Source organism: Callospermophilus lateralis, chromosome 4, assembly GCF_048772815.1.
Source record: "Callospermophilus lateralis isolate mCalLat2 chromosome 4, mCalLat2.hap1, whole genome shotgun sequence".
Taxonomy (NCBI): domain Eukaryota; kingdom Metazoa; phylum Chordata; class Mammalia; order Rodentia; family Sciuridae; genus Callospermophilus; species Callospermophilus lateralis.
In genome coordinates, this window is record NC_135308.1 from 72682083 (window position 1) to 72708231 (window position 26149).

At 38.9% G+C, this 26149-nt stretch overlaps 1 protein-coding gene across 1 annotated transcript in view; it reads right to left on the bottom strand.

The window, feature by feature from the left end:
• The window catches only part of LOC143398301 (uncharacterized), a 257757-nt gene that overhangs the window by 187907 nt on the left and 43701 nt on the right, over nt 1-26149 (bottom strand). Inside the window, 7 exon segments of the mRNA XM_076855295.1 lie at nt 1848-2165; nt 2257-2565; nt 7871-8260; nt 20491-20559; nt 20562-20804; nt 22207-22521; nt 22599-22691. Of these exon segments, the coding sequence (XP_076711410.1) occupies nt 1848-2165; nt 2257-2565; nt 7871-8260; nt 20491-20559; nt 20562-20804; nt 22207-22521; nt 22599-22691 (1737 nt within the window).

A 26149-nucleotide genomic window follows, 5' to 3' on the forward strand; every position in this document is an offset into this window, starting at 1 on the left:
AAATAAAGCTGGAGCCATCAAAATACCAGACCTTAAATTAAATTATATTATAGAATTATAGTTACAAAGAGCAGAATAGTGTTAGCACCAAAACAGACAGGTAGACCAGTGGTACAGAGTGAAGACACAGAGACAAAATCACATAAGTACAGTTATCTCATACTAGAAAAAAGTGCCAAAAATATACATTGGAGAAAAGATAGCCTCTTCCAAAATGGTGCTGGGAAAACTTGAAATTCATATGTAGCAAAATATAATGGAGCCCAAATCTCTCACCCTGCAAAAAACTCAAAGTGGATCAAGGACTTAGGCTTGAGACCTTAGACCCTGTGCCTAATAAAAGTAAAAATAGGCCCAAGTCTCTGCCATGTCAGTTTAGAAACTGACTTCCTTAATAAGACTCCTAAAGTGCAGGAAGTAAAATCAAGAAACCACAAATTGGATACATTCAAGCTAAAAAGCTTCTTCTCAGCAAGGAAACAATCAAGAATCAAGAACACCCAGGGTAGTCACAGGGCAATTCCACAGGAAGGACTCAGAAGAGAGAGCCTACAGATTAGGAGAAAAATCATTGTCATCTGCATTAATGTCCAGGATATACAAATATCTCAGAAATTTAACCCCCCCCCCCAATAACCCAATAGAGAAACTGGCTAAGGTACTGAACAGCCACTTCACAGAAGAAGAAATACAATTGGTCAGCAAATATATAAAAAATATTAAACATCTCTAGTAGTTAGAGACATGCAAATTAAAACTACACTGAGATCTCATCTTACTTCATTTGCAATGGCAATTTACAAGAATACAAGTAACAATAAATGCTGGCAAGTATTTGGGGAGAAAAGTTCACTCATACAATATGGGTGAGACTCTCTATGCATAGTGGTATAGAGATTCCTCAGAAAACTTGGAATGGAATCACCATTTGATTCAGTTATCCCACAACTCAGCATATACCCGAAGGTCTCAAAATCAGTATGCTATAGTGACACATTACATCAAAATTCAGAGGAGCTCCATTCACAGTACCTAAGCTGTGGAAGCAACCTAGATGTCCTTCAGCAGATGAATGGTTAAAAAAATGGTAAAATTATATATATATATATATATATATATATATATATATATATATATATATATATAATATTACTCAACCGTAAAGAAGAATGAAATTATGGCATCTGCCAGTAAATGATTCAACTGGTGACTATCATGCTAAGTGAAATAAGCCAATCCCAAAAAAACAGGCCAAATGTTTTCTCTGATATACAGATGATGATTCACAATAAAGGGGTGGGTGCTATGAAAGAATACAGTTACCTTGGATTATACAGGAGAATGGAGGGGAAGTTGTATAAGGGTAGGAAGGATACTAGAGTGAATCAGACATTATTACCCTATGTGCATTTATGATTACATGACTGGTGTAACTACACATCTTGTACAACCAGGGGAATGGTAATTTATACTCAATATATTAAAACGCATTCTACTATTAAGCTATTAAATACTATTCAGCTATTAAGAACAAATAACAATAATAATTTTAAAAGTTTGAAGCAAATTTGGTAGCAGAAGCTTAAGATTTGAGAAAACATTGAAGAAGGTATTTGGGTGTTCTGTATGCTTAAGCTATATAGGAAATGATAAACCTACAGCCTTTGTCAATAAAAAATTCCTCTGAATAATCCTTGACAGGGTCTGAAATATGAATGATCATTGAGAAGAATCATATTTCACCAAGGAATGTCTCATATTTCTGCTCTGTTCTCCATGCTGTCTGCTCTCAGAGACATGTGACTCAAGGAGATAACTGAGTACCAGCCAGCCCTGCCCTCTCTTACCTGAGCAGACCACAGAGGCTGTGTTTCCATGGGCACAGGCAGGAACACCCAGGGCAGTCACAGGGCAATTCCACAGGAAGGACTCAGACCCTGAGCAGTGAAATCTGTCTCTCCAGATCTCATCTCCTCCTTCCACAAAGTATGCTCCCTTTGGGGTGGAGATGGCAACCCCACAGCCCAGCTGACGGCAAACAACATTGGCATTGGCCATATTCCAGTGGGAGGCACAGAGTGTTCTCCAGCCTCCAGAGGTCTTCATCTCCACTTGACCCTCACACTGAGAGCTGCCATTTTTCATGAGCCTGACTTCTGTGTACTCTGGCAGGAGAAGACAGGATTCCACTAACACCTCACATTTATAACCACAACAGAGTGTGCGAAAAGGTTAAAGTCCTGCTGTGAGTCTCACCTGGGCAGATGACTTGCACAGCCCCCCTGTGGTGGCAGATGCCTGCAGGACAGGGCACTCTAGGGCAGAACCAGAGCTCAGACTCCCATCCCTTACACTGGAACTCTTCAGCCCAGACCTGATCACTGTCCTTTCTGAGGGGAAGGTCCAAGAGAAAACAGGCTGCCTTGCCACACCCCAGCTCTGCACAGATGACCTGGGCAGTGGGTAATGTGAAATTCCCATAAGGTATTGGAATCCATCCTCCTCCAGAATTCACTTCCACTCGCCCAGAGCAGGGTACACCTCCTCCATCCAAATGCACAAATCCTGTGGAAGAACATAACCAGTACATAATTAGTATCTAGGGTTGGAATTGGGAGCTATATGTCTCAGGAAAACTGTAAAATATTTTCTTTTCCCAGGAATGGGATGTGGAGAATGGATTCAATAGTGTCAGAATTGAGATTCCATGAGCAAGTGTCTGAAGACAACTTTAGGAGGAGAAATTTATAAGACTATTCTAAATGGCTGACTCCAGAATATATATATTTCTATGTATTACAATATATCTAACTCTGTGTCTGTTTGTGTGTGTCAGTCTAACTCCTTTTTTAATAAACCTATATCTATCCTCTGAATTTCAACTCAGTGTAGAAAAACACTAGGATTAACTTTTCACTATTTTATCCTCAGAAACTTTCAGTTCACAGGTAATAATTCCAACAAAGTTAACATTTGTTAAATAATGAAAAAATTCAAAATGTATCAAAAATTACAATTTATATTAATTTCCCATTTAGAGATGAGAAAAGAGCCCACTAAATATTGTGATACAGAGATGGAGAGTAGTTTATGGTGACTAAGATAATCTGGCTTCTTTACACCATCCTTCCTATTAAAGAAGACAGAGAATTTGAAGTAGCATCAGCTGGGTGATGTGACATATGCCTGTAATCCCAGTGGTTCTGGAGGCTGAGGCAGGAGGTTCTCGAGTGCAAAGCAGCCTCAGCAATGAAAAGGCACTAAGCAACTCATTGATCAGTCTGTTGCCATCTAAATAAAATACAAAAAATGGTTGGGGATGTGGCTCAGTGATTGAGTGTCCTTGAATTCAATCCCAAGTACCTCCCCACCCCCAAAAGAAGTAGGATCAGAAGATTTGAGCATGCTCCTTTGCCTTTTTGTTTTGTTTCTAGGGATCATTTTGTTACTAATAAGTAAACTTGGAAGAAGCCATTAGACATCTAATGAAGCTGATCAGGAAGTGATTTTGAGTATGGGTTCAGACCTTTGGGTAGGCATCTGACTACAGATATGGAATGGTAATATAATAGTAGGTTGATGTCCTGAAGAAGGGAATCCTTTCTCTGGAAAATAACATGTTCAATAATTTTTCTTTTCAAAGTAAGGCATCAAAATGGAATTTACCCAATATGGGTAGAAATGCCTCCAATCGGGAAAGGATAAAATGCAGCAGAGAGGTTTTCAAAGGAGACACAATCTGAACTTTCCACTCAGGCCTGATATAGGAGAGAGGTGTGCAATGACAATATTGAGAGTGTGCTTCCTTGTTTTGATATTCAGAATACTAACATGTTTTCAGAATTTGTCATGTTCCAGATGTGTTTCTAGGTGCTGTGTACTTATATTTAAAGAAAACAATGTCATCCTATTTTCAGAGCTTTACATCCAGTGGGGGAGAAAAACAGTTTTAAGCCATTTGAAGTTTGTGAGCCACTGAGTGGAAAAAGAAAGAAAAATTGCATCTGCAGAAATCTATTGATTCATATGAATCATTCTCACTCAAGTAATTAAAAATTTCAGCCATATGTATCTTTGTCTGAACTTTTGATCCATAGACACATTGCTCCCCTGGGCACATTGCAAGTTTCTTATGAAAGTATCATCCAATGGATCTTTTCTTTCTCTATTCTGACCTTCTCAATACCTCGGCTTGAGTCACTCTTGCAAATCATTTTCGTCCTTTTGTGCAGGAGGGGTGCACTGAGTTCACACAATGTACACAGATCGCCCTTCCTACACCAGGGTCTTAAGTGCTGCAGAGGTAATCCAGGTAATCCTTATGTGCTTTTTGTCAACCTTTGAAGGCCATCCCCCACATACTGTAAGCTTCTTCTGTCTTCTTCAGAAAATTCTATTTGCCTTCCTGTCTCATTCTTATCACGTTTATCTGACAATATATTCTTCTTGTTTCATTGTTTCCATTAGATATAAGCAATATAATTTCCCCCATATCTTGTCACCTATATATTTTCCTCTAAGTAAATTTATACTAACTGATACCCACTGATATAATGTACATATTAATTGAGTAAATTCATGTGCTGATGTAAGTATATATTGCATTTCTTTGTCTCCTCAAATCTTCATTTATTTTTGGTGAAAGCTTCCAAAACACTTTCTTTTAGCTTTTTTAAATGTAGTTCATTATTATTTTCTATAGACATCCTACTGTGCCATGGTGCACCAAAACTTCTTGCTCCTATTTAAGTAAAACCTATTATTCATTGATCAGTCAGTTGCCTTCAAATTCCCATTCCCTACCCTCTCTAGTCTATGGTAACCACAATTCTACTCTCAACATCTATGAGGTCAATTCTTTTATATTTGACATATCATTAAATTATAAGATACTTGTCTTTTTTTGCCTGACTTATTTTACTTAACCTAGTGATCTCCTGACCCATGCATGCTATGTCGAATGAAAGGATTTGATTCATTTTATGGCCAAATAGTATCCTATTGCATTTAATTTATTTGTCCATTTATCAGCTGGTGGATGTTTAGATTATGTCCATTTCTTAGCTACTATAAATAGTTCTGCCATAAACATGGGAGTACAGATGTTTCTTCAACATAGAGATTTCACTTTCTTTGGACATATGCTCAAATTGTAGATGCATACAGAACACCGAGCATACAAAATCAAAGTAGACCAACGCCAAGACACATTGTTATGAAGATATCCAATATACAGAACAAAGAGAAAATATTAAAAGCTACAAGAGAAAGGAGGCAGATTACATTCAGGGGTAAACCAATAAGGTTAACAGCGGATTTTTCATCACAGACACTGAAAGCGAGAAGATCCTGGAACAACGTATTTCAAACACTGAAAGACAATGGATGCCAACCAAGAATTCTGTATCCAGCAAAATTAAGCTTCAGGTACGACAATGAAATAAAAATCTTTCATGATAAACAAAAGCTAAAAGAATTTGCAGCCAGAAAACCAGCATTGCAAAACATCTTGAGCAAAACACTACACGAGGAAGAAATGAGAAACAATAACCAAAGCCAACAGTGGAAAGTGCCCCAGTAAAGACTGACGGAGGGGGGAAAGCTAATCATGGAGAAATAAACTAAATTTAAAAAAAAAAAGAGAGAGACAAATAATCAAACATGGATGGAAGTACAAACCATATAGCAATAGTAACTCTAAACATTAATGGTTTAAACTCTCCAATAAAGTGACATAGACTGGTAACATGGATTAAAAAAACAAATCCAACAATATGCTGTCTCCAGGAGACACATCTGACAGGAAAAGACATACACAGGCTGAAGGTGAAAGGTTGGGAAAAAATATACCACGCACACGGTCCTCGCAAACAAGCAGGTGTGGCCATCCTCATATCGAACAAAATCGACTTCAAGACTAAGTTAATCCAAAGGGATAAGGAAGGGCATTATATACTGTCAATATTGGGATTACTGTATTATATGGTAATTTTTGTGAGGGTGCAGGATGTCTGATAATGTGTTTTTACCTCATTTATTCCTAAGCATAGATTTGCTGGATTCAGTATTCTTGATTGGCAGGCTTTTCTTCAGTTCTATTAAAATCTCATGGCACTCACTTCTGACCTATATGTTTACCTATATGAGAACTCTGCCATGAGGTGAATTGGGACATTCTTATATGTTATTTCTTTTTTTTCTCTTGATGCCTTGGAGTCTTTATCTTTCATCTTTGAGAGATGTACTATAATATATAGAGATAAGAACCAGTCTGTTGCCTTCTAAATAAAATACAACTCCTCAACTAACTTTTCACCTTCACACAAGACTTAATCCTCTTCGTACTAACAGGGTTTGAGGAAGAATGAGGTGGGAAGTCCTGTGGCCACCAACACTGCAATGCTATGTCATACACAGAGGCCACAGCCTGCTAAGGCAAAACAGAAGTGGGGAGGGATGAAGAACCTCAATGCCATGATCTGCCTACTTACTGCAGAGGTGGATTCAAGGTTCCAGACTCCTGCAACCAGCCACAGATGCTGCAGGCTCTTCTTGAGTCTGTCCCAGCAGCATACAGGTCTTGCTCTTTTATATCTGTTTTACATCTGAGGCCTCTAATTCCTACTCAGTATTGTGTATGATCATGATTGGCCTGGCACTGAACTCCAAGTCAAAGTCCTGTGCCAGCAAGGTGGCGTGATCCTTAGAGAGTCCTGCTTTTCCCTCTTCTGCTAAAGGTTGGAGAAGTGGTGGTGGAGACAGTCTCTTTGCTGACCAACACAATGGAGTTCCAGAGTCTCAGTGTCAGGTTACTGGTATGGGAACAGGGTTGTTGGGCTCTGTTGGGACCCAGGTTTCACTGTGGCAGGCCTAGTCCTGGGTTTCAAGTCTAAGGTCAGGGCTAAGTTCCCTTTACATTTCCCCAAAAGTATGCATTCTCTTCATCCTGGGCTGCCTGAGGTTGGGGAAAGGGTAAGTCTTATCTTCCTTCCTCCTTCAATGTGTCTTTATTTTTTAAATCATTGTAAAAGAATGGACTCACCTGCTTTATTATCTCTTATGAAGCCAGTTTGGTGTGTGAATTACAGTTATTGTGATGTATTTGTGGGAGATCACTGAACAACCATCCTGATCTGAGTCCTAAATTATATAACATTTTACCATAATAAATATGCATTAACATTTTGTTTCATTCAACACTTATCTGCCAGCACAGGGCTAAATTCACCTCCCATATATGAGTTTATATAGATATTGCTTTAAGAAAGAAATGCAGAGAGAATCCATTGTAGTAATGATGGAAGGAAAACTTGTGATTCAGAGCATTTACCCATAGTTCTGTGGCCCTTCCTGCCAATGAGTTGTTAATTCTGATGTCTGAATCTGGAAAGGAGAATTGCAATTTTCTGGTAATCCTTAAATTCCCCTCCATGTGTTTAATCCCATCCTTGTGCCTGTACTCCTATTAACCCAGTGAAGAATCATCTCTGGCTATACATATATGAACATTCAATTCAACTGAAAAAAAGTAAGCCCCATTCTTGTCTATCTTTTGAAAGAGGATATGTGTGGTAATTTATAAATAAATATATAAATAGTAAATTATAGAAACAAAATTATGAAGATGATTTTAAGTGAAATGATTTTACAAAAACCTATCTTTCTGAGTATGACTGCAGAGAATGAAAAGGACAGTATTTGAGATTTACAAGAAATAATTAAAGCCATTACCCACTGCTATTTTGAACACCCAGGGTCCATGGGGAACTCTGAGTCCTCTATGGCTCACCTGTCTCTTATTTCTCTAGAATCAAATACACACTTTGGTCCCTTCCATTCTCTTAGACAGTGGAGAATATGCAGACCATACCTGAGCAGATGACACCTGCACCTGTTGCGTGTATGCAATTGTGTTGCCCCCAGCCTAGAGAAGGGCACTTCCACACTTGGTCCTCCTCTCCTGTGCACTTCAGGTTATTCAGCCAGATGGACCCTGACCCCTCCCCAAATTGTGCATAGTCCATGGCATCGAGGGCCACTCCACAGCCCATTTGTCTGCACACCACATGGGCATCATTCAGGTCCCAGCCATCTACACAGACAGTGCCCCAGGTGTACTGGTGAAAGATCTCCACTCTGCCTGCACAGCGACTGCCCCCATCCACCAGGCGGAGCTGTGGGGTCTCTGAGGAGAAAGAATCATGTCAATGGTTGTATTTACAAAGAAAAGGAGAAGGGTATTCTTTTCCTCTGGTACTCCCTCTCCTAGCCAATCAGTTTGCAGAATCCACTTTCAGACTGCAAAACTTGCTGTAAGACATGGAATTGTTTATACCAGAATAGTAGCTAAATTTCAATTCATACCAAACAAGTAGGAGTATTAATTGTGTAAAAAACAAGAAATGAGTTTAAACACAATATGATCTAGTTAGACATCTCAAGTAGACATTAAGAGGTGGTTGCTATCAGAGTTAAACCTACTATTTGCAGAGATCTTCACAGGATCTGATAATACAATTCTAGAAATGTCAGGTTTCCTATCTTGAGTAGATAAAAGTGTCTTTTTCTGAATGATTTCTAAAAGTCAATGGGCCAGCATCTTGTTGGTTCTTATAGAGCACACAAATGAGTGCCAATGGCTGGAGATGTGGAAGGACCAGAGCACAGGGGATAGAGTACGGAGATCAAATGTGAGATCAACAGGAACCTCAGGTGACAGCCATGAATCCAGGATAAATAATAATTGTATATATATATAATAATATAATATAATATATATATATATATATATATATATATATATATATATATATATTCATAAGACTGAAAAATGAATGGACCATGGCTTGCCTCCAAATATTTCACTAATGATTCTAGGCTTCACAGTTCAGATTGGACATGTAATGTCAAAACTTGACTCACTTTAGGTAGATTGAGCAAGTTGTCAAAAAAGATGATTTCAGATATCGACATTGCTCACCTTCGCTAGGTATCATAAAATGTTACCCTTTTCCACAAATTCTTCTTTCAGGAGTTGTTATTATTTAAAAATAGGAGGTAAATGGCAGAAAAGAAGTAACTTTGTTGTGACTCTTTCAGTCTAAAATGTTAGGAAACAAAGGGATATTTGTTTTTTTGTTTTGTTTATTGCATTATATTTTTAAATATTTTATTTGTTCTAATTAGTTATACATGACAGTAGAATACATTTTGACACATTATATATAAATGGAGTATAACTTCTCATTTGTGGTTGTACATGATGTAGAGTTACACAAATCATGTAATCTTTTTTTTTATTTATTTATTTTCATCTTCCATACATTTGATTCAAGTGAGTTATGCATTTCCATTTTTACCCCAAATACAGATTGCAGAATCACATCAGTTACACATTCACAATGTTTACATAATACCATATTAGTGACTGTTGTATTCTGCTGACTTTCCTATCCCTTACTATCCCCCCTCCCCTCCCCTCTCATCTTCCCTCTCTACCTCATCTGTTGTTGTTCCGTTCTCTCCCTCCCCCCCTTTCCCCTCACAACCTTGTATATGTGATTTCGTATAAAAATGAGGGTTTCCTTCCGTTTCCATGCAAATTCCCTTCTCTCTCCCTTTCCCTCCCATCACTCGTCTCAGTTTAATGTTAATATTTTCCTCATGCTCTTTCCCTCTGTTCAGTTTTTAGTTGCTCTCCTTATATCAAAGAAGACATTTGGCATTTGTTTTTTAAGGATTGGCTAGCTTCACTTAGCATAATTTTCTCTAATGCCATCCATTTCCCTGTAAATTCAATGATTTTGTCATTTTTTAGTGCTGCATAATACTCCATTGTGTATAGATGCCACATTTTTTTTTTATCCATTCATCTATTGAAGGGCATCTAGGTTGGTTCCACAGTCTGGCTATTGTGAATTGTGCTGCTATGAACATGGATGTGGCAGTATCCCTATAGCATGCTCTTTTAAGGTCCTCAGGGAATAGTCCGAGTAGGGCGATAGCTGGGTCAAATGGTGGTTTCATTCCCAGCTTTCCCAGGAATCTCCATACTGCTTTCCATATTGGCTACACCATTTTGCAGTCCCACCAGCAATGTACAAGTGTACACTTTTCCCCACATCCTCGCCAGCACTTATTGTTGTTTGACTTCCTAATGGCTGCCAATCTTATTGGAGTGAGATGGTATCTTAGGGTGGTTTTGATTTGCATTTCTCTGCTAGAGAAGGTGAGCATTTTTTCATGTACTTATTAATTGACTGTATGTCTCCTTCTGAGAAGTGTCTGTTCAGGTCCTTGGCCCATTTGTTGATTGGGTTATTTGTTATCGTATTGTTTAATTTTTTGAGTTCTTTGTATATTCTGGAAATTAGGGCTCTATCTGAAGTGTGAGGAGTAAAGATTTGTTCCCAGGATGTAGGCTCCCTATTTACTTCTCTTATTGTTTCTCTTGCTGAGAAAAAACTTTTTAGTTTAAGTAAGTCCCATTTGTTTATTCTTGTTATTAACTCTTGGGCTATGGGCGTCCTATTAAGGAATTTGGAGCCTGACCCCACAATATGTAGATCGAAGCCAACTTTTTCTTCTATCAGGTGCAGGGTCTCTGCTTTGATATCAAGCTCCTTGATCCATTTTGAGTTAACTTTTGTGCATGGCGAGAGAAAGGGATTCAGTTTAATTTTGTTGCATATGGATTTCCAATTTTCCCAGCACCATTTGTTGAAGATGCTATCCTTCCTCCATTGCAAGTTTTTAGCCCCTTTATCAAATATAAGAAATTTGTAATTTTGTGGATTGGTTTCTGTGTCCTCTATTCTGTACCATTGATCCACCTGCCTGTTTTGGTACCAGTACCACGCTGTTTTGTTACTATTGCTTTGTAGTACAATTTGAACTCTGGTATCGCTATACCTCCAGATTCACACTTCCTGCTTAGTATTGTTTTTGCTATTCTGGGTCTTTTGTTATTCCATATGAATTTCATGATTGCTTTATCTATTTCTACAAGAAATGCCATTGGGATTTTGATTGGCATCGCATTAAACCTGTACAGAAGTTTGATTAATATCGCCATTTTGATAATGTTAGTTCTGCCTATCCATGAACAGGGTACATTTTTCCATCTTCTAAGATCTTCTTCTATCTCTCTCTTTAGGGTTCTGTAGTTTTCATTGTATAAATCTTTCACCTCTTTTGTTAGGTTGATTCCCAAGTATCTTATTTTCTTTGAGGATATTGTGAATGGGGTGGTTTTCCTTATTTCCATTTCAGAAGTTTTGTTGCTGATATACAGGAATGCCTTTGATTTATGCGTGTTGATTTTATATCCTGCCACTTTGCTGAATTCATTTATTAACTCTAGCAGATTCTTTGTAGACCCTTTTGGGTCTGTTAAGTATATTATCATGTCATCATCAAATAGCGATAATTTAAGTTCTTCTTTTCCTATTTTTATGCCTTTAATTTCTTTTGTCTGTCTAATTGCTCTGGCTAGTATTTCAAGAACTAAGTTGAATAGAAGTGGTGAAAGAGGGCATCCCTGTCTAGTTCCAGATTTTAGAGGGAATGCCTTCAGTTTTTCTCCATTTAGAATGATGTTAGCCTGAGGCTTAGCATATATAGCTTTTACAATGTTGAGGTAAGTTCCTGTTATCCCTAGTTTTTCTAGTGTTTTGAACATAAAGGGATGCTGTACTTTGACAAATGTTTTTCTGCATCTATCGAGATGATCATATGGTTCTTATCTTTAAGTCTATTGATGTGGTGAATAACATTTATTGATTTCCGTATATTGAACCAGCCTTGCATCCCAGGGATGAATCCTACTTGATCATGGTGCACAATTTTTTTGATATGCTTTTGCATTCGATTCGCCAGGATTTTATTGAGAATTTTTGCATCCAAGTTCATTAGAGATATTGGTCTATAGTTTTCTTTCTTTGAAGTGTCTTTGGTTTTGGGATCAGGGTTATGTTGGCCTCATAGAATGAATTTGGAAGGGCTCCTTCTTTTTCTATTTCTTGAAATAGCTTGAAAAGTATTGGTATTAATTCTTCTTTGAAGGTTTTGTAAAATTCTGCTGTATACCCATCCGGTCCTGGGCTTTTCTTAGTTGGTAGTCTTTTGATGGCCTCTTCAATTTCTTCTTTTGTTATTGGTCTGTTTAAATCTTGTGTGTCTTCCTGACTCAATCTGGCCAGATCATATGACTTAAGAAATTTATCGATCTTCACTATCTTCTATTTTATTGGAATATAGAGTTTCAAAATTCTTTTTAATTATCTTCTGTATTTCTGTAGTGTCTGTTGTGATATTGCCTTTTACATCCCGTATGTTAGTAATTTGCGTTCTCTCTCTTCTTCTCTTTGTTAGCGTGGCTAAGGGTCTGTCGATCTTTTTTATTTTTTCAAAGAACCAATTTTTAGTTTTATCAATTTTTTCAATGGTTTTTTTTGTTTCAATTTCGTTGATTTCCGCTCTGATTTTAATTGTTTCTTGTCTTCTGCTGTATTTGCTGTTGTTTTGCTCTTCCTTTTCTAAGGTTTTAAGATGTAGTGTGAGTTCATTTATTTGTTGGTTTTTTCTTTTTTTGAGGAATGAACTCCAGGAAATGAATTTCCCTCTTAAAACTGCTTTCATCGTGTCCCATAGATTCCGGTATTTTGTGTCTGTATTGTCGTTTATCTCTAGGAATTTTTTGATTTCCTCCTTTATATCTTCTGTAACCCATTGATCATTCAGTAACATATTGTTCATTTTCCAGGTGATGCAGGATTTTTCCTTCCTTCTTTTATCATTAATTTCCAGTTTCATTCCATTATGGTCAGATATGGTGCATGGTATTATCTCCACACCTTTATATTTACTGAGAGTCGCCCTATGGCATAATATATGGCCTATCTTTGAGTAGGATCCATGTGCTGCTGAGAAGAATGTGTATCCACTTGATGATGGTTGATATATTCTATATATGTCAGTTAAGTCTAGGTTATTGATTATGTTATTAAGTTTTATAGTTTCTTTGTTCAGCTTTTGTCTAGAGGATCTGTCCAATGGCGAGAGTTGTGTGTTGAAGTCCCCCATAATTATTGTGTTGTGGTCTATTTGACTCTTGAACTTGAGGAGAGTTTGTTTTATGAATGTTGCAGCACCATTGTTTGGTGCATATAAATTGATAATTGTTATGTCTTGATGGTGGATGGTTCCTTTTAACAGTATATAGTGTCCTTCTTTATCCCTTTTGATTACCTTAGGTTTGAAGTTGACTTTATTCGATATGAGAATGGCCACTCCTGCTTGCTTCAGATGGCCATGTGAGTGGTATGATTTTTCCCAACCTTTCACCTTCAGTCTGTGAATGTCTTTTCCTATCATATGAGTCTCCTGAAGGCAGCCTATGTCTCTTGATTGGTGAATTTAAGCCATTAACATTTAAGGTTACAATTGAAATATGGTTTGTACTTCCAGTCATGTTTATTTATTTATTTATTTTAGGGCTAGTTTTCCCTCTTTGGTTATTTTTCTTTTCCCATTTACTGAGATACCTCCCACTGTTAGTTTTGGGCGCTATTTTTCAGTTCCTCTTCTTGTAATATTTTGCTCAAAATGCTTTGCAGTGCTGGTTTTCTGGCTGCGAATTCTTTTAGCTTTTGTTTATCGTGAAATATTTTAATTTCATTGTCAAATCTGAAGTTTAGTTTTGCTGGATACAGTATTCTTGGTTGGAATCCATTATTTTTCAGTGTTTGAAATACGTTGTTCCAGGATCTTCTCGCTTTCAAAGTCTGTGATGAAAAATCAGTCGTTAACCTAATTAGTTTACCCCTAAGTGTAATCTGCCTCCTTTCTCTCATAGCTTTTAGTATTCTCTCCTTGTCCTGTATGTTAGCTATCTTCATGATTATGTGTCTTGGAGTTGGTCTATTATGGTTTTGGATGTTTCGGGTCCTGTAAGCTTCCAGAATTTGGCAATCCATTCCATCTTTCATCTCTGGGAAGTTTTCTCGTATTATCTCTTTTAGTAAGCCATCCATTCCTTTGGACTGATTCTCTGTGCCTTCTTCTATCCCAATGACTCTCAAATTTGGTCTTTTGATAAGATCCCATATCTCTTGGATAGATTGCTCGTGAGATTTCAGCATCTTTTCTGTGTTAACTATATTCTTTTCAAGTTGATAAACTTTGTCTTCATTATCTGATGTTCTGACTTCTACTTGATCTAGTCTGTTTGTAATATTCTCATTAGCGCTTTTAATCTGATTTATGGTTTCTTGCATTTCTATGATTACAACTTGATTTTTTTTAACACCTCTATCTCCTGATAAAGCTCATTCTTTACTGATTGAATTTGTGCGGTTAGTTCCTCTTCAAAATATACTTTCAATGCTTGGATTTGCTGTCTCATGTCTTCTCTAATATTCCGTTCCATCTGAATTAGGTATGCCTTGATTTCTTTCCCTGTCCATGTTTCTGTTTCTGCTATGTCCTCTTGTATATTTAGATTGTCCTGCATTGTTTGTAACCCTTTTTTCCCTTGTTTTTTCATATTGTTCACGTTGCTTTCCAGCTCTGTTTGACTGATTTGTAACTGCTTTCTCCTATACATTTGTTTTGGCTTTGTATATCTCTGTTGTCTCTCTTTTGTGTTGGGAGATTATGCCTAGAAATGTTGGGCTTTGTTGTGCTTTAAAGCAGATTTATTCAATTCATATAAGGCTTCTAGGTTCTGTATGCATATAATGATTTGCTGTTTGTTCTTAGGTCTATATGTTTAGGTTAGGTGCTCTGGTGGTACGATGGTTAGTATGTCTTGGCTACTTTAGAAGATTGCTCCACTGAAGGTGAATACTACCGGGCAATTGGATCAGGGTGTTGTTAGTAGCTAGGTATTTGGGAGTCTTATAGACAGCCTCGAGATATTCACCTATTTGCATTTAGACAATTAAACACAATGGAAGATGTAATGCTTGGGATGAGAGTTGGGGGGTAGGGGAATGAAGGTGCTGTTAAAAAGAAAAAAGGATGGAGGGAGAGATAGATTAGAGGGGAATGAAAAGAACAATAAAACTTGAAATGGGATAGAAAGAGAGAAGGAGTAGGGGGGAAAGGGTCAGGGAGAGAATAAGGAGAGAGAAAAGAAAAAAAAAATATCAGCAGCAGCAACCACAACAACAACAACAACAAAATTAAGGTCTTGGAGATCCACCTTCTTGTCTTCCAGTAGGCGGAGCTGTGCCCTCCAAGCGGAGCGTCTGCTCTCTACCTGCCGAGAGCTATCTCTGTAGGGCGTCTCCTGGGAGTCTCTCAGACTTGTCAGTCCAGAGCCATTTCACTTCTCCAGCTCTTAACCCCCTTCCTCCTGTCAGCCTTCCAGCCAGGTCCTGTTCCCCAGAAGTGATTCTCCAGAGGTCTAGTTACACTTGCAGCCCCACCGCATGTCCCTTTTAAGCCCCAGTGCTGTGGTAAACTGGCGGCTAAGACCCTGACGGTCACCGCTGGAGATATGGGGGCCTTGGGGTCTGGGATCCCCTCTGCTTCCCTACGGACATGACCCCTGAGAAGTCAATGAAGTTTCTTGGCTGCCTGTATCAGTATGGGAAGTCACGCACCTGCTAAAGTGGATTCTGCTGGGAAGGAATTCCGCCGGCCGAACTCCGATGACGTCACCTCTCTGCTATGGCGGGCCCCAGGCTCCTTTCCGGAGTGTCCGAGGGGAGGGGTGGAACTGGTCCTGCCCAGTTCGCCTCAGCTCCTGACTCGTGGGGGCTTGGCTAAAGACTTCTTCCTGCCAAGCTGTGTCGCGGCATCTAGCAGGACCCAGTCACTTTGGCTGTGGGCGGGTGGACAGATCTGCAGCTGTGCCCGCGGTGCGCAGACTGTGGCTGGTGAATCTTGAACTCCGCGTCTAGTGGCAGGGTCCCGCTCGTCCGGATCGCACAGATGCTTCAAAAAAATCCTAGTAGCTCCCGGGCGGTCTCTCTTCAGTGGAAATTTGCTAGGAGAATCTCCGTTGGTAGGATTCAAGAGTAATCCTTGTGACTTTATGACCCCCATCACTGGGAGTGCAATGAAAGTGCAGCCTCTCTGCCCACCGCCATGTTGGATCCCCCCACAAAGGGATATTTGTACTTTGAGAAGATAAATAGAGGAACTAGAAACAACAGAGAGAAGGAGAAAGGCAGCCCAGAGAAAAGTATAAAGCAAATTAAAACTTCATCTCCAGCTTCCTGGGTGAGGGAGGCAACCTGCAAGCATAAAGTAAACTGGAGAGTGCAGACAGCCTAGATGGTGTCTTACCTGTGGGAGAAACACATGATTCTTACAAGCTTTAGATCAAATTTAGGGAATTGTTCTGAGAGAGAATACTCTTGTACAACAAGAAAGCTTTAAAGAAAAAGTTCATCACATTGCTCAGCAAGCTCTCAGAGTGATATAACCAGGAGCTCTATCAAGTAGGGACCATTGTTAGGGAGTAACTGCTCTGGGGTTTAGACAATATGGGGTAATCACAATTTTAGGTCCCTGGGCCACCCTGCCACAGTGATTGGGTGTAAGTTAATGTTCTACAGTCTCAGGTAGGAAGAGTGACTGACACAAACATGCTGAGAGCATCAAATTGTACGGGAAGGATAGAGGTCTTATTGGTAAGTGGTCCCACTATCTGTGGTTGCACATAGGGACCAGGTCTGAGAACTCAGAGACAGCATATGGCAATTCATGGCATTCACATGTTGCCTATCCAGGGTTTACACTATTTTCCAGATGCTTTCCAGGAATTCACCATGGCTAGGACCCTTAGCACACCCCAATGGCACCTTCTAGAGGCATCTGGGGCAAATGTGTGCCTACCTGTTGGGTCTGCAAACCACCAAAGGAAGAGCTGACTTGATATTTGACATGCCTTCAGGTTTCCAGACAAAGCCCCTGCAGGGATATTATGGCCTGTCTTGTCCACACTCCTTTAACCTCCTTAACGGGAAATGAGGAGCACAGTATAGACAATCTATTGCCCCCATTCCAGCATGTTTGGTGGAAAGAGAGAGGAACTGAAGCTGATTTCTTTTGCAACTGACTCCCACATTCTTGGTGGATTCAAATGTTAGATGACCTGGAAAAGGTGTCTTCAATGCAAATACTTTGGTGGGAAGAAATTTTGACACATAATTTTCCTTATGCTTTATTAATTTTTATACTGTTATTTAATTAATTTGTTTTTTAATTCATCAAATGCATTTTTTCTCTCTTATTCTTTTTTCCCCTCCCCTTATCTTTATTGTACTGGTGATTGACCCCAGAGGCACTTTACCACTGAGCTACATCCCCAGTCTTTTTAAAATTTTATTTACTTATTTATTTATGAGACATGTTTTCTCTAAGTTGAAGCAATCCTACACACAGAGTAGGAAGCAAGACAACCTAACCATGAGATCATAGGAAAGAATAAATCACACTAGAAGAGCAGATAAACAAGTGAGAAAGAGGAAAGAATTAAACATTATCAATTCAGTAAATCATCAAAGCTCCAAGATGAATAAGGGAGAAAGGCATGATCACAGATTATTCAAACTCTCCAGAAAAAAAATGACAGGCACTTGTAAAAACCTTTCAAATATAACTCTGAGAATCAGTGGTCTGATTTTCAAATTAAAAGATGCAGCCTGGATAACTGCATTAAAAAATCAAGATCCAATAACTTGCCTCCTGCAAGAAACTCACCACACAGGCAAAGACATATGTAGACTGAGAAGAAAATTATTAAAAGTGACATTGAAAGCAAATTGAACCTGAGAGTAAACAGAAGTAGCAGTATTCATATGTGAAAAACACACTCCAAAATCAGTCCAAAGGGACAAAGAAGGTCACTACATATTAGTAAATGAAATAAACCATCAAGAAGATATAATAATTACAAATAAATATGCACCAAAGAAAAGAACACGGAATTTATTTTAAAAAACAATCATAAGATATAATGAGAAAACAAACTTCCATACAATACTAGTGGTATCTTAATATCCCATCTCACTAATATATTTGGCATGCACAGAAAATATCAACAAGTACACATCATAGTTACACTAACATTATAAATCAACTGGACTTAGCCGATATCTACAGAATATTCCATCCAACATCTTTAGAATATACCTCTGGGCAAGCAGGATAGGTAAGTAAGAGAAGAGAGTCTGACTTTCAACCAAGAATGTGTCTAAAATTTATAAGGTGAACAGAGAAATAGCAAACCTATAAGACAGAATAAAAACAACCAATAAGGTAGAGTGACTATATGGGAAAAAAATGAGGTAGATTGCTGAAGATTTCTATTTTCCAGGGATTTGAGGCAAGATCATCATTTAAGTATATGGTGGGGTTAAAATATCAGCATGAGGGAGATCTGAGAATTTGTAAAATAACATGTTACAGAGAGAGCAAGAGCACATGTGAGAGAAGCACACTAGAATAGAGGGCCATTGTGGATGAGTCATCAGAGGTTGATCACAAATTCAAAGAGACTAACAGGATAATTTCACATTATAGCAAGATAGTGTACTTGTTCATGATCCAATAGTCCTTGCCTAGTCTAGTACAGGCAGGAAAGAGTTAAGTATTTACACAACCACTCTTGCCATTGACAGATAAAGAAGAGAGCAGGGAGTTGAGTGTACTTGAAGGGGGGATTATAATGGGGCATCATGTTGTAAGAAGAACATGTGCAACTCTGAGGAGAGTGGAAAACTGGTAAGGGAAAACATTTGGAATCTTCATGAGTATAAAATATCTGGAAAAGGAGTATCAAGACTAGTACCATAAGGAGAAGAGGCAACGGTCAGAGAAAGAGCAATGCAATCAAGGTCTCAAGCTGGACAGTTAGTGGTCAATAGTGTGACCACACACAGAGATGGGATGAGAGGGAGCACAGTACCTCAAAGGGAGAAAGTCAGGAATGCGGAGGCCAGGATGTTATCTCAGTTGTAATCAAAGATACTGGCAGCACCAGGAACAGGAGTCAGAGGAGCCTGGTGAGCCTGGTACTGCAGCCTTCTGGGTCGAGGGGGAGTCTCATGGGGCAATTTTCATGAGGCAGCTGGACATGGAGAAAAATAAACAAAATATTGAGATTTCAAGGCACACCAGAAATATCCTAAAAATGGAATAGAATCTTATTCTAAGATTTGACCTTGAAAAAAAAAAGGGAAGCATAGAGCACTCACTATGATGAGGACATTATTGTTTTCAGAGGACAGCCAGGGTTTTATCAGAATAAGAAATTAAAGGGACATTATAAGTTTTAAGAAATTAGAAGATGATAGCCTCTGATTTCCAACAGGCCATATGGAATGTTTTCTGGGAGAGGGATGAAGTGCCACATTAGTTTCCAGTAGGATATGGATAAAAGCGAGAAAGTGGTATCAACAAAGACCACTGGGACTATGAGGAGATAAATCCAAGAAGAAAGTAAGGGAAGACTCACCCCCCATCTCACAGAAATTCCCCATAATGTTGAGATGAGAAGACTAACAAACAGCTTTTCAAAAGGATTGTTGTTGGGGCCATGCCTTGGAGAGAACTTAAGCTCTTCTTACCCATCCAGGTAATCATATATCTTTCCCCTCATCCTCTTCTTGCTCTGCTCATGATGAGATTTTATCACTATCTCAAGGTCACTATGCTCCTCCTTCCTTCTTTTATTAGACCTCTGCTCATTTAGTTATCAAACTAAAAATGATTTCTCTTTTCCCCAAATCACATATTTCCACAGTACCTTCATGACACTCAAATTTTTGTATGGTTGTGTTTTCAGGCTGGAGTGGAAAACCTATGAAGACAGTGGTAGTGTTTTCTTTTTGTGTCTGTCCTCCTGCCTGGAATTAAGGTTCTACCTCCTAATTGCTTGATTACTTTTCGTCAACAAAATGGCTTGAGAGGTTTTCTCTCTGGTTGTAGATGGATTTCACAGTAAACAGCCCAATATATTTGATTCCCCAAATTGCCCCTCCATTCACTTGAAAGTGTGAGAGAGATGAAATGTTACTCCTCATCTGAGATAAATGATCACCATGATACCTATCATCAGATGATAGTGATGATTAAGCCATATTACCTGTGGTGGGTTGGGAGTGTGGGAACAAAGTGATAGCACAGAGCAAGCAATGTGCACAACTGAAGTCCAATCATTCACCCTCTCACTAAGGAAATACTGTTTAATTAATATAACTTAAGAACATGAGCTAATTGCTAAGAAGTTTCATCAGAGTATAACTTCATGCTCCCATAATCCCAGTTCAGTCTCTGGTTCTCTTCACATAAATTGCTATTATCAATGGTTTCCTTACATCTGCCTTTGAAACAGGACTATAACATGTTGATCAAGTAATCTCTATCCAGTAGACTAATTTCAACTCATCCATTATGTTTGGATATGTGAAACTTTCTTAATAACAGCCTATAGGCATAGGACAAACACATAGAAATAGACAGCAAGTAGGTCACCTGTACATGTGATATGAGCTTCCTCCTTTGCAGAGCAACATTGGTGTTTCCAGGGGTCAGAAGGACATGCCAGAGAGAGGTATCAGTTTCCTGACAGTGGATTCCATTCACCCAGCGGGGTCTAGAACCTTCTCTGGAAGGAACCAAGAAATTCAGAGTCCCACTGTCCCCACAGCCAAGCTGTCTGCAGATCATGGACAAGGTCACAGCTTTCATGGGGCTGTGGCAGACACTGCCCCAGGTGTTGTTGTAGAAAACCTCCAGCCACCCAGCACACTCCTGGTCCTCGCTCACCAACCTGAGGGCCAGGAACTCTGAAAGCAAGAGGAGGAAAACAGGGCATGGTGAGCATTCAACTATTACTGGTATTTTTTTGTTGTTGTTATTCCTAGGAAGTGAGTGCTCATTGCTGACTCTGGTGAGAAAGTACCCACTAGGTGAAAGACTGGAAGTTTTATCCCTTTAATTCATTTTGCTAACTTGTGCCTTCTTTACACCAATGTAATATTAACAAATGCATAGTCAGGGACATTGATGTGAGTGTTGACTCTGCAGAAAGTAAACTCTGATCTACTATCTGTTATCTATGTATATTCATCTGCTATCTGACTAATCATATGACAGATCTTAGAAAAGGAACATAGACAGAGGGGTGGCAGAATAGTGGAGCTCCAAATATGTCCACTTCCCGACCCTGAGAGCCTGTGAGATATTTTACCTCACATTGCAAAAGGGCTTTTCAGATAAGATGAAGACAAGGATCCTTTCTATAGGCACAGTGGGAGATGCCTGTAGTCTCTGTTGCCTGGAAGCTGAAGCAGGAGCATCCCATGTTCAAAGCTAGCCTCAGCAACTCAGTGAGGCTCTATGCAACTTAATGTGACCCTGTCTCACAGTAAAAAATAAATAAAACGGCTGTGGCTGTGGCTCAGTTTTTGAGCCCCCTGAGTTTAATCCCAGTACCAAAAAAAAAAAAAAAAAAAAAAAAAACCAAACCACAAAACAAAAACAAACAAACAAACAAAACAATTAACAAAAGAATGTTTTCACTGTGAGATTATCCTAGATAATCCTAGATAGGATGTCCCAATCTAATGACATTCTTACACCTGTATCCTTAAAAACAGATAAGCCTTTCTGGCCCTCATCAGAAGGAGATGAATGTGAAATTGTGAGAGGGTTGAGCTGTTTTGGTTTTGAAGAAGGAAGGGGTCATACAAGGAATTTAGGCAACTTCTAGAAGGTGAAAAAGACAAGAATATTAGTCTTCCCACAGTTTCACCTATTGCAGCCTGCTGAAACCTCGTTTATATCCCAGAGAGACCCAGGTCAGGTTCTTACCTACAAACTGTAAGATGACAAATTTGATTGTTTTGAATCACTCAGTCTATGGTAACTTGTTACAGCAGAAGTAGAAAATTAATTCAGTGGGTCAGGATGTTTCACCCACATGTCACAGAACAATGATGACTGCTTTAAATGGATACTGCAGAGAATGACTGTGTCAGGGGACAGTGCTGAGCTGGAAGGAGCAGAAGCTAGCTGCTTCATCAGGAAATAGAAACACTTCACCTTCTCCTTTGCTTCAGGGACAGGAACTGTGAGCCCCCCCTCCTTCACTGTCAGCAACTGCTAAACCTCTGTCCTATGACTCAAATACCATCCTGCAGACCCTCTCCTGCCCTCCCCCATCTGAGCACAGTGTGCATCACAGACCTGAGCAGATGACTCCAGCATCCTCCTTGTGACTGCAGTTGTGCTGCCCCCAGCCCTGGGAAGGGCACTGCCACACATAGGCCTCCTCTCCTGTGCAGTTCAGCTCATCCAGCCACATGGGCCCTGATCCCTCTCCAAAATGCACAGAGATAGTGGCTTTTAGGGCCACTCCACAGCCCAGCTGTCTGCACACCACATGGGCATTATTCAGGTCCCAGCTGTCATCACAGATGGAGCCCCAGGAGCCCTGCTGCAGGATCTCCACTCTCCCTGCACAGCGACTGCCCCCATCCACCAGGCGGAGCTGTCTGCTGTCTGAGGAGAGACAGGGTCATGTTAGTGGGCATTTACACAGGAAATGGGAAGGCTCTGGTGCTGGGGGCCTTGCTCACCTGAGCACTTGGCAGTGTGGCCCTCTGAGGCTGCAGAGCCTGCTGGGTCAGACCAGGAGTCATTGCACTGGGGAAGCAGCTGGGTCTGGTTTCCTACAGAAGAGATTAGAGAGCAGGAAACTGAATTAAGATAAATAATAATCTAGTAATGGCATCTGAAAGCTCTAGGGTATGATCAGTAATTTCCTATTTTCAGAGCTGATTGTCTATTCAAGAGTTTTGCTTCCTCTTCTGACATACTCTTCTTTTTTAAACCAAGACCCAAGAATTACTTTAGGAAACTGTGAATATATCAGTGCTGTTTGAGTGCTTGCGTAGCTCCCAGGGAAGGAAGACTTTGGAGTCAAGTTCAGAGAAATGTAAAAACTAGAATCAACTATTTTCCCCTGAAGTCATTTAACCAATCAAAGGTAGTAGTTGAAACTGAAAATCTCAGCATGTTTGCCACATTTCCCTGGGAGTACCCTAGTCAAATTTAGGTCAGACTAAAGAGGAGAATCCTCTTAAAAATCCAGAAAAGTTGTGAATACAAAGAGTTTTTTTTCATAGGAATGAGTGCCCAGTTTCTCACCATTTCAGTTCTTTTTGTATAATGGGATCTACCATAAATAAATTGCACTGAAAAAAGTAAAATCATTTCTGAATGTTTGTACAATGGAATTTTTTTTTCAAATAGAATATCTGTCCATCAAAAAACCCCACACATATAAAAGAGTTTACATAGAAAATGAAGTGCATAAAGAAGATAAAAAAGATGTTCACAAAGTGGTATTAGTGTTTTCTCATAGGTAATTAAAATAATCATGATTAAATTTGTAAATTAAGTGACATGATGTGCATTTTGTTAGAGAAATGATGATAACAATCCTATAAATATTGGATTTTTTGAGAGTTGTGTATAAAAAGAAGTAATGAAAAAGAACCAATAAAAAATCAGTAACTAAAATAAGAAACCAGAGGTTCAGTCTAACAACACTGCAGGTTAGCACAAAGTAGAAACAGTAAGTGGAAGAATGCAGGGTGCCATCCGTGAAAAAACACATGAGCATCTTCTCTAGGCATGAAGCCAGGGGGATTTTAGGTTTAACCTTGGGAACTATCCATGGCTCTCCCATGCAATAGATTGCCCAAGACATATGACCTCTGTCTTTGCGTTGCTAGGAAGATCTCTCATGGTCACTCCAGAGAAGGGCATTACCCATTGGGACCTGGATATGCCACCTTTTTAATGGAGAATATTATATGGAAGGCCTTTGAAGTCCCCCAATATAAATAAAGCAGGTGCAGGTTCCATTTTGGCTTTTTAGTATAGAAGCTTGATCCATATGATTGTCTAGTCCATCCTGCCCCTGCTTTCTGAAAATATTTTCTGTGTCCTGTGGGTGTTTTTGTCCTTCTATTTTTCCTAGCTTTGTTTCTCATCCAGCTCATTCCACTGAGGGGAACCCCATTCCAATCACCTGAGCAGGAAGTGGGTGAGAGACGATCATGAGAATATGTAGAGTGAAAAACAGAAAGACAAAAACGTAGGAAATATAATAGGATACTAAGAGACATGGTGAGAGAAGCTCACATTCCTATATACTCTACAAGTTTTAGGTATTAAGGCCATAAGAGATAGTGTAAAAGTATAAAGTGGAAAATACAAAAAGTGGGTTATCTAACACACCTGTAATTTTTAAAAATACCCACAAAATCTGTGATATCTATACATTGACCTCTGCAGTCCATTCCTCCTTCCCTCCAATCTGGGCTGACAGGGGTGAGCTGTCTAAAGCAATAGAATGTGGTGAAGCCAGCACAGCTTGACTTAGGAACCTAGCTAAGAAAGTCATACCTCTTCCTCTTGACTTAGGATATATGCTTTAATGGGAAATCTACTCTTTGTAGAGACAATCACATGGGAGAGAGCATTTACAGGTGGCTCTGTCAGCATCCCCAGTTGAACTTCAAGCTTCTGGCCATGTGAATGAACTATCCTTGATTACCATCTTGGTTGTCTTCAATGAGCTCAGCTCCAGATGAAATCTAAGTGCAACCTCATGAGAGACTTCAAGAGGCAACTGCCAATAGCCTTTGCCAAATTTATGAATCTGGAAATAATGGGCAAAATGAAATGTACTTTTTATTTGGGTTGCTATTTTTTGGGGGGGGAGGAATGTATTATAAGCAGTAGCAATTAGGACAATTACATTTACTGTGAAACAGCAATCCTATGTTCCCATGTTTATTGTGGCATTATTCATAATAGCTACAGTATGAAATCAGAAGCTACAGTATGGAATCAGAACCCCTTGCAAGAGAAATTCATAAAGAAGATGTGGTATAAATATAGGCATAAAGAAGCAGGGAATCTGGTCATTTGCATCAAATGGATGGAATTATAGGACATTATGTTATGTTAAATAACCCAGACATAGAAAGAAAAGTACAACATGTTCTCAATCATATGTGGAAGCCAACAGGTTAATTTTTGGAATTTGGCAATGACACTATGGTTATGTAAAAAAATTCTTGAAAATATTTTAAGAGTAAAGGGACACATCATCTTATCCATCTACTCTTAACTATTCACTCAGAAATATTTTATATATTTAGGGATAAATGATGCAAAATGAGGGGATAATATAGAAAAATATAGCATTGGAGAATCTACATTAGGGTTATCTGGGAATTTTATACTGTCTTTGAAGTTTAGTCATAATTCTCAAATAATTCATTAAGTATATGAATGAAAGAGAAAAAAGAAAAACAAAACCACAAAAATGTGAAGATGAAACCTAGTTGTTATGGTTTAGATAGTGGGTGTCTCCCAAAAGCTCATGCATGAGACAATGAAAGAAAGTTTAAAAGTGAAATGATTGGGTTATAAGACCCTTAGCTAATTAGCACATTAATGCTCTGATATTAACTGAGTGGTGAGTGTAGACAGGTAGTGTGTATCTGGTTGACATGGGTCCCTGGGAGCGTGTCTTTAGGGTTTATATTTTGTCCTTGTTGAGAAGAGTTCATTTTATTTTTGCTTCTTGGTGGTCTTCTGTTGACCTCCTTTCCCCTGCTCCACTCTTCTACCATGATATTCCACCTTACATCCAACCCCAAAAATGGAGTAGGTGATCTATGGACTGAGACCTCTGAAATGTTTGGCTTCAAAATAAACTTTTTCTCCTTTCTGTCACAGCACACACACAAAAAAAGCTTACTAAAACATTAATATCTAGTACATTTTTCACTAAAAAAAACACATAAAATAACATCATAAACCTAAAACCCCAAGAATATGCCTATTAAGAGTTATGTATAATCTCTGAGAGAAACTAGATATATACCTTGTAAGACAGTTAGCTCCATATTGATGTTTACATCAAAACCAAACTCAATATAAATACCATTATGCAATTATTGAATTAACTATATCAACTGAATTATTGAATTAAATATATCAAGTTGTTGTAAAAATTATGTGAAATTCATAAGACCAATTATGACCAATACACTGGGCAGGAAAAATAACCCAATTAGAGCAGTTTCTTTAAAGTAGTCTTTAAAAA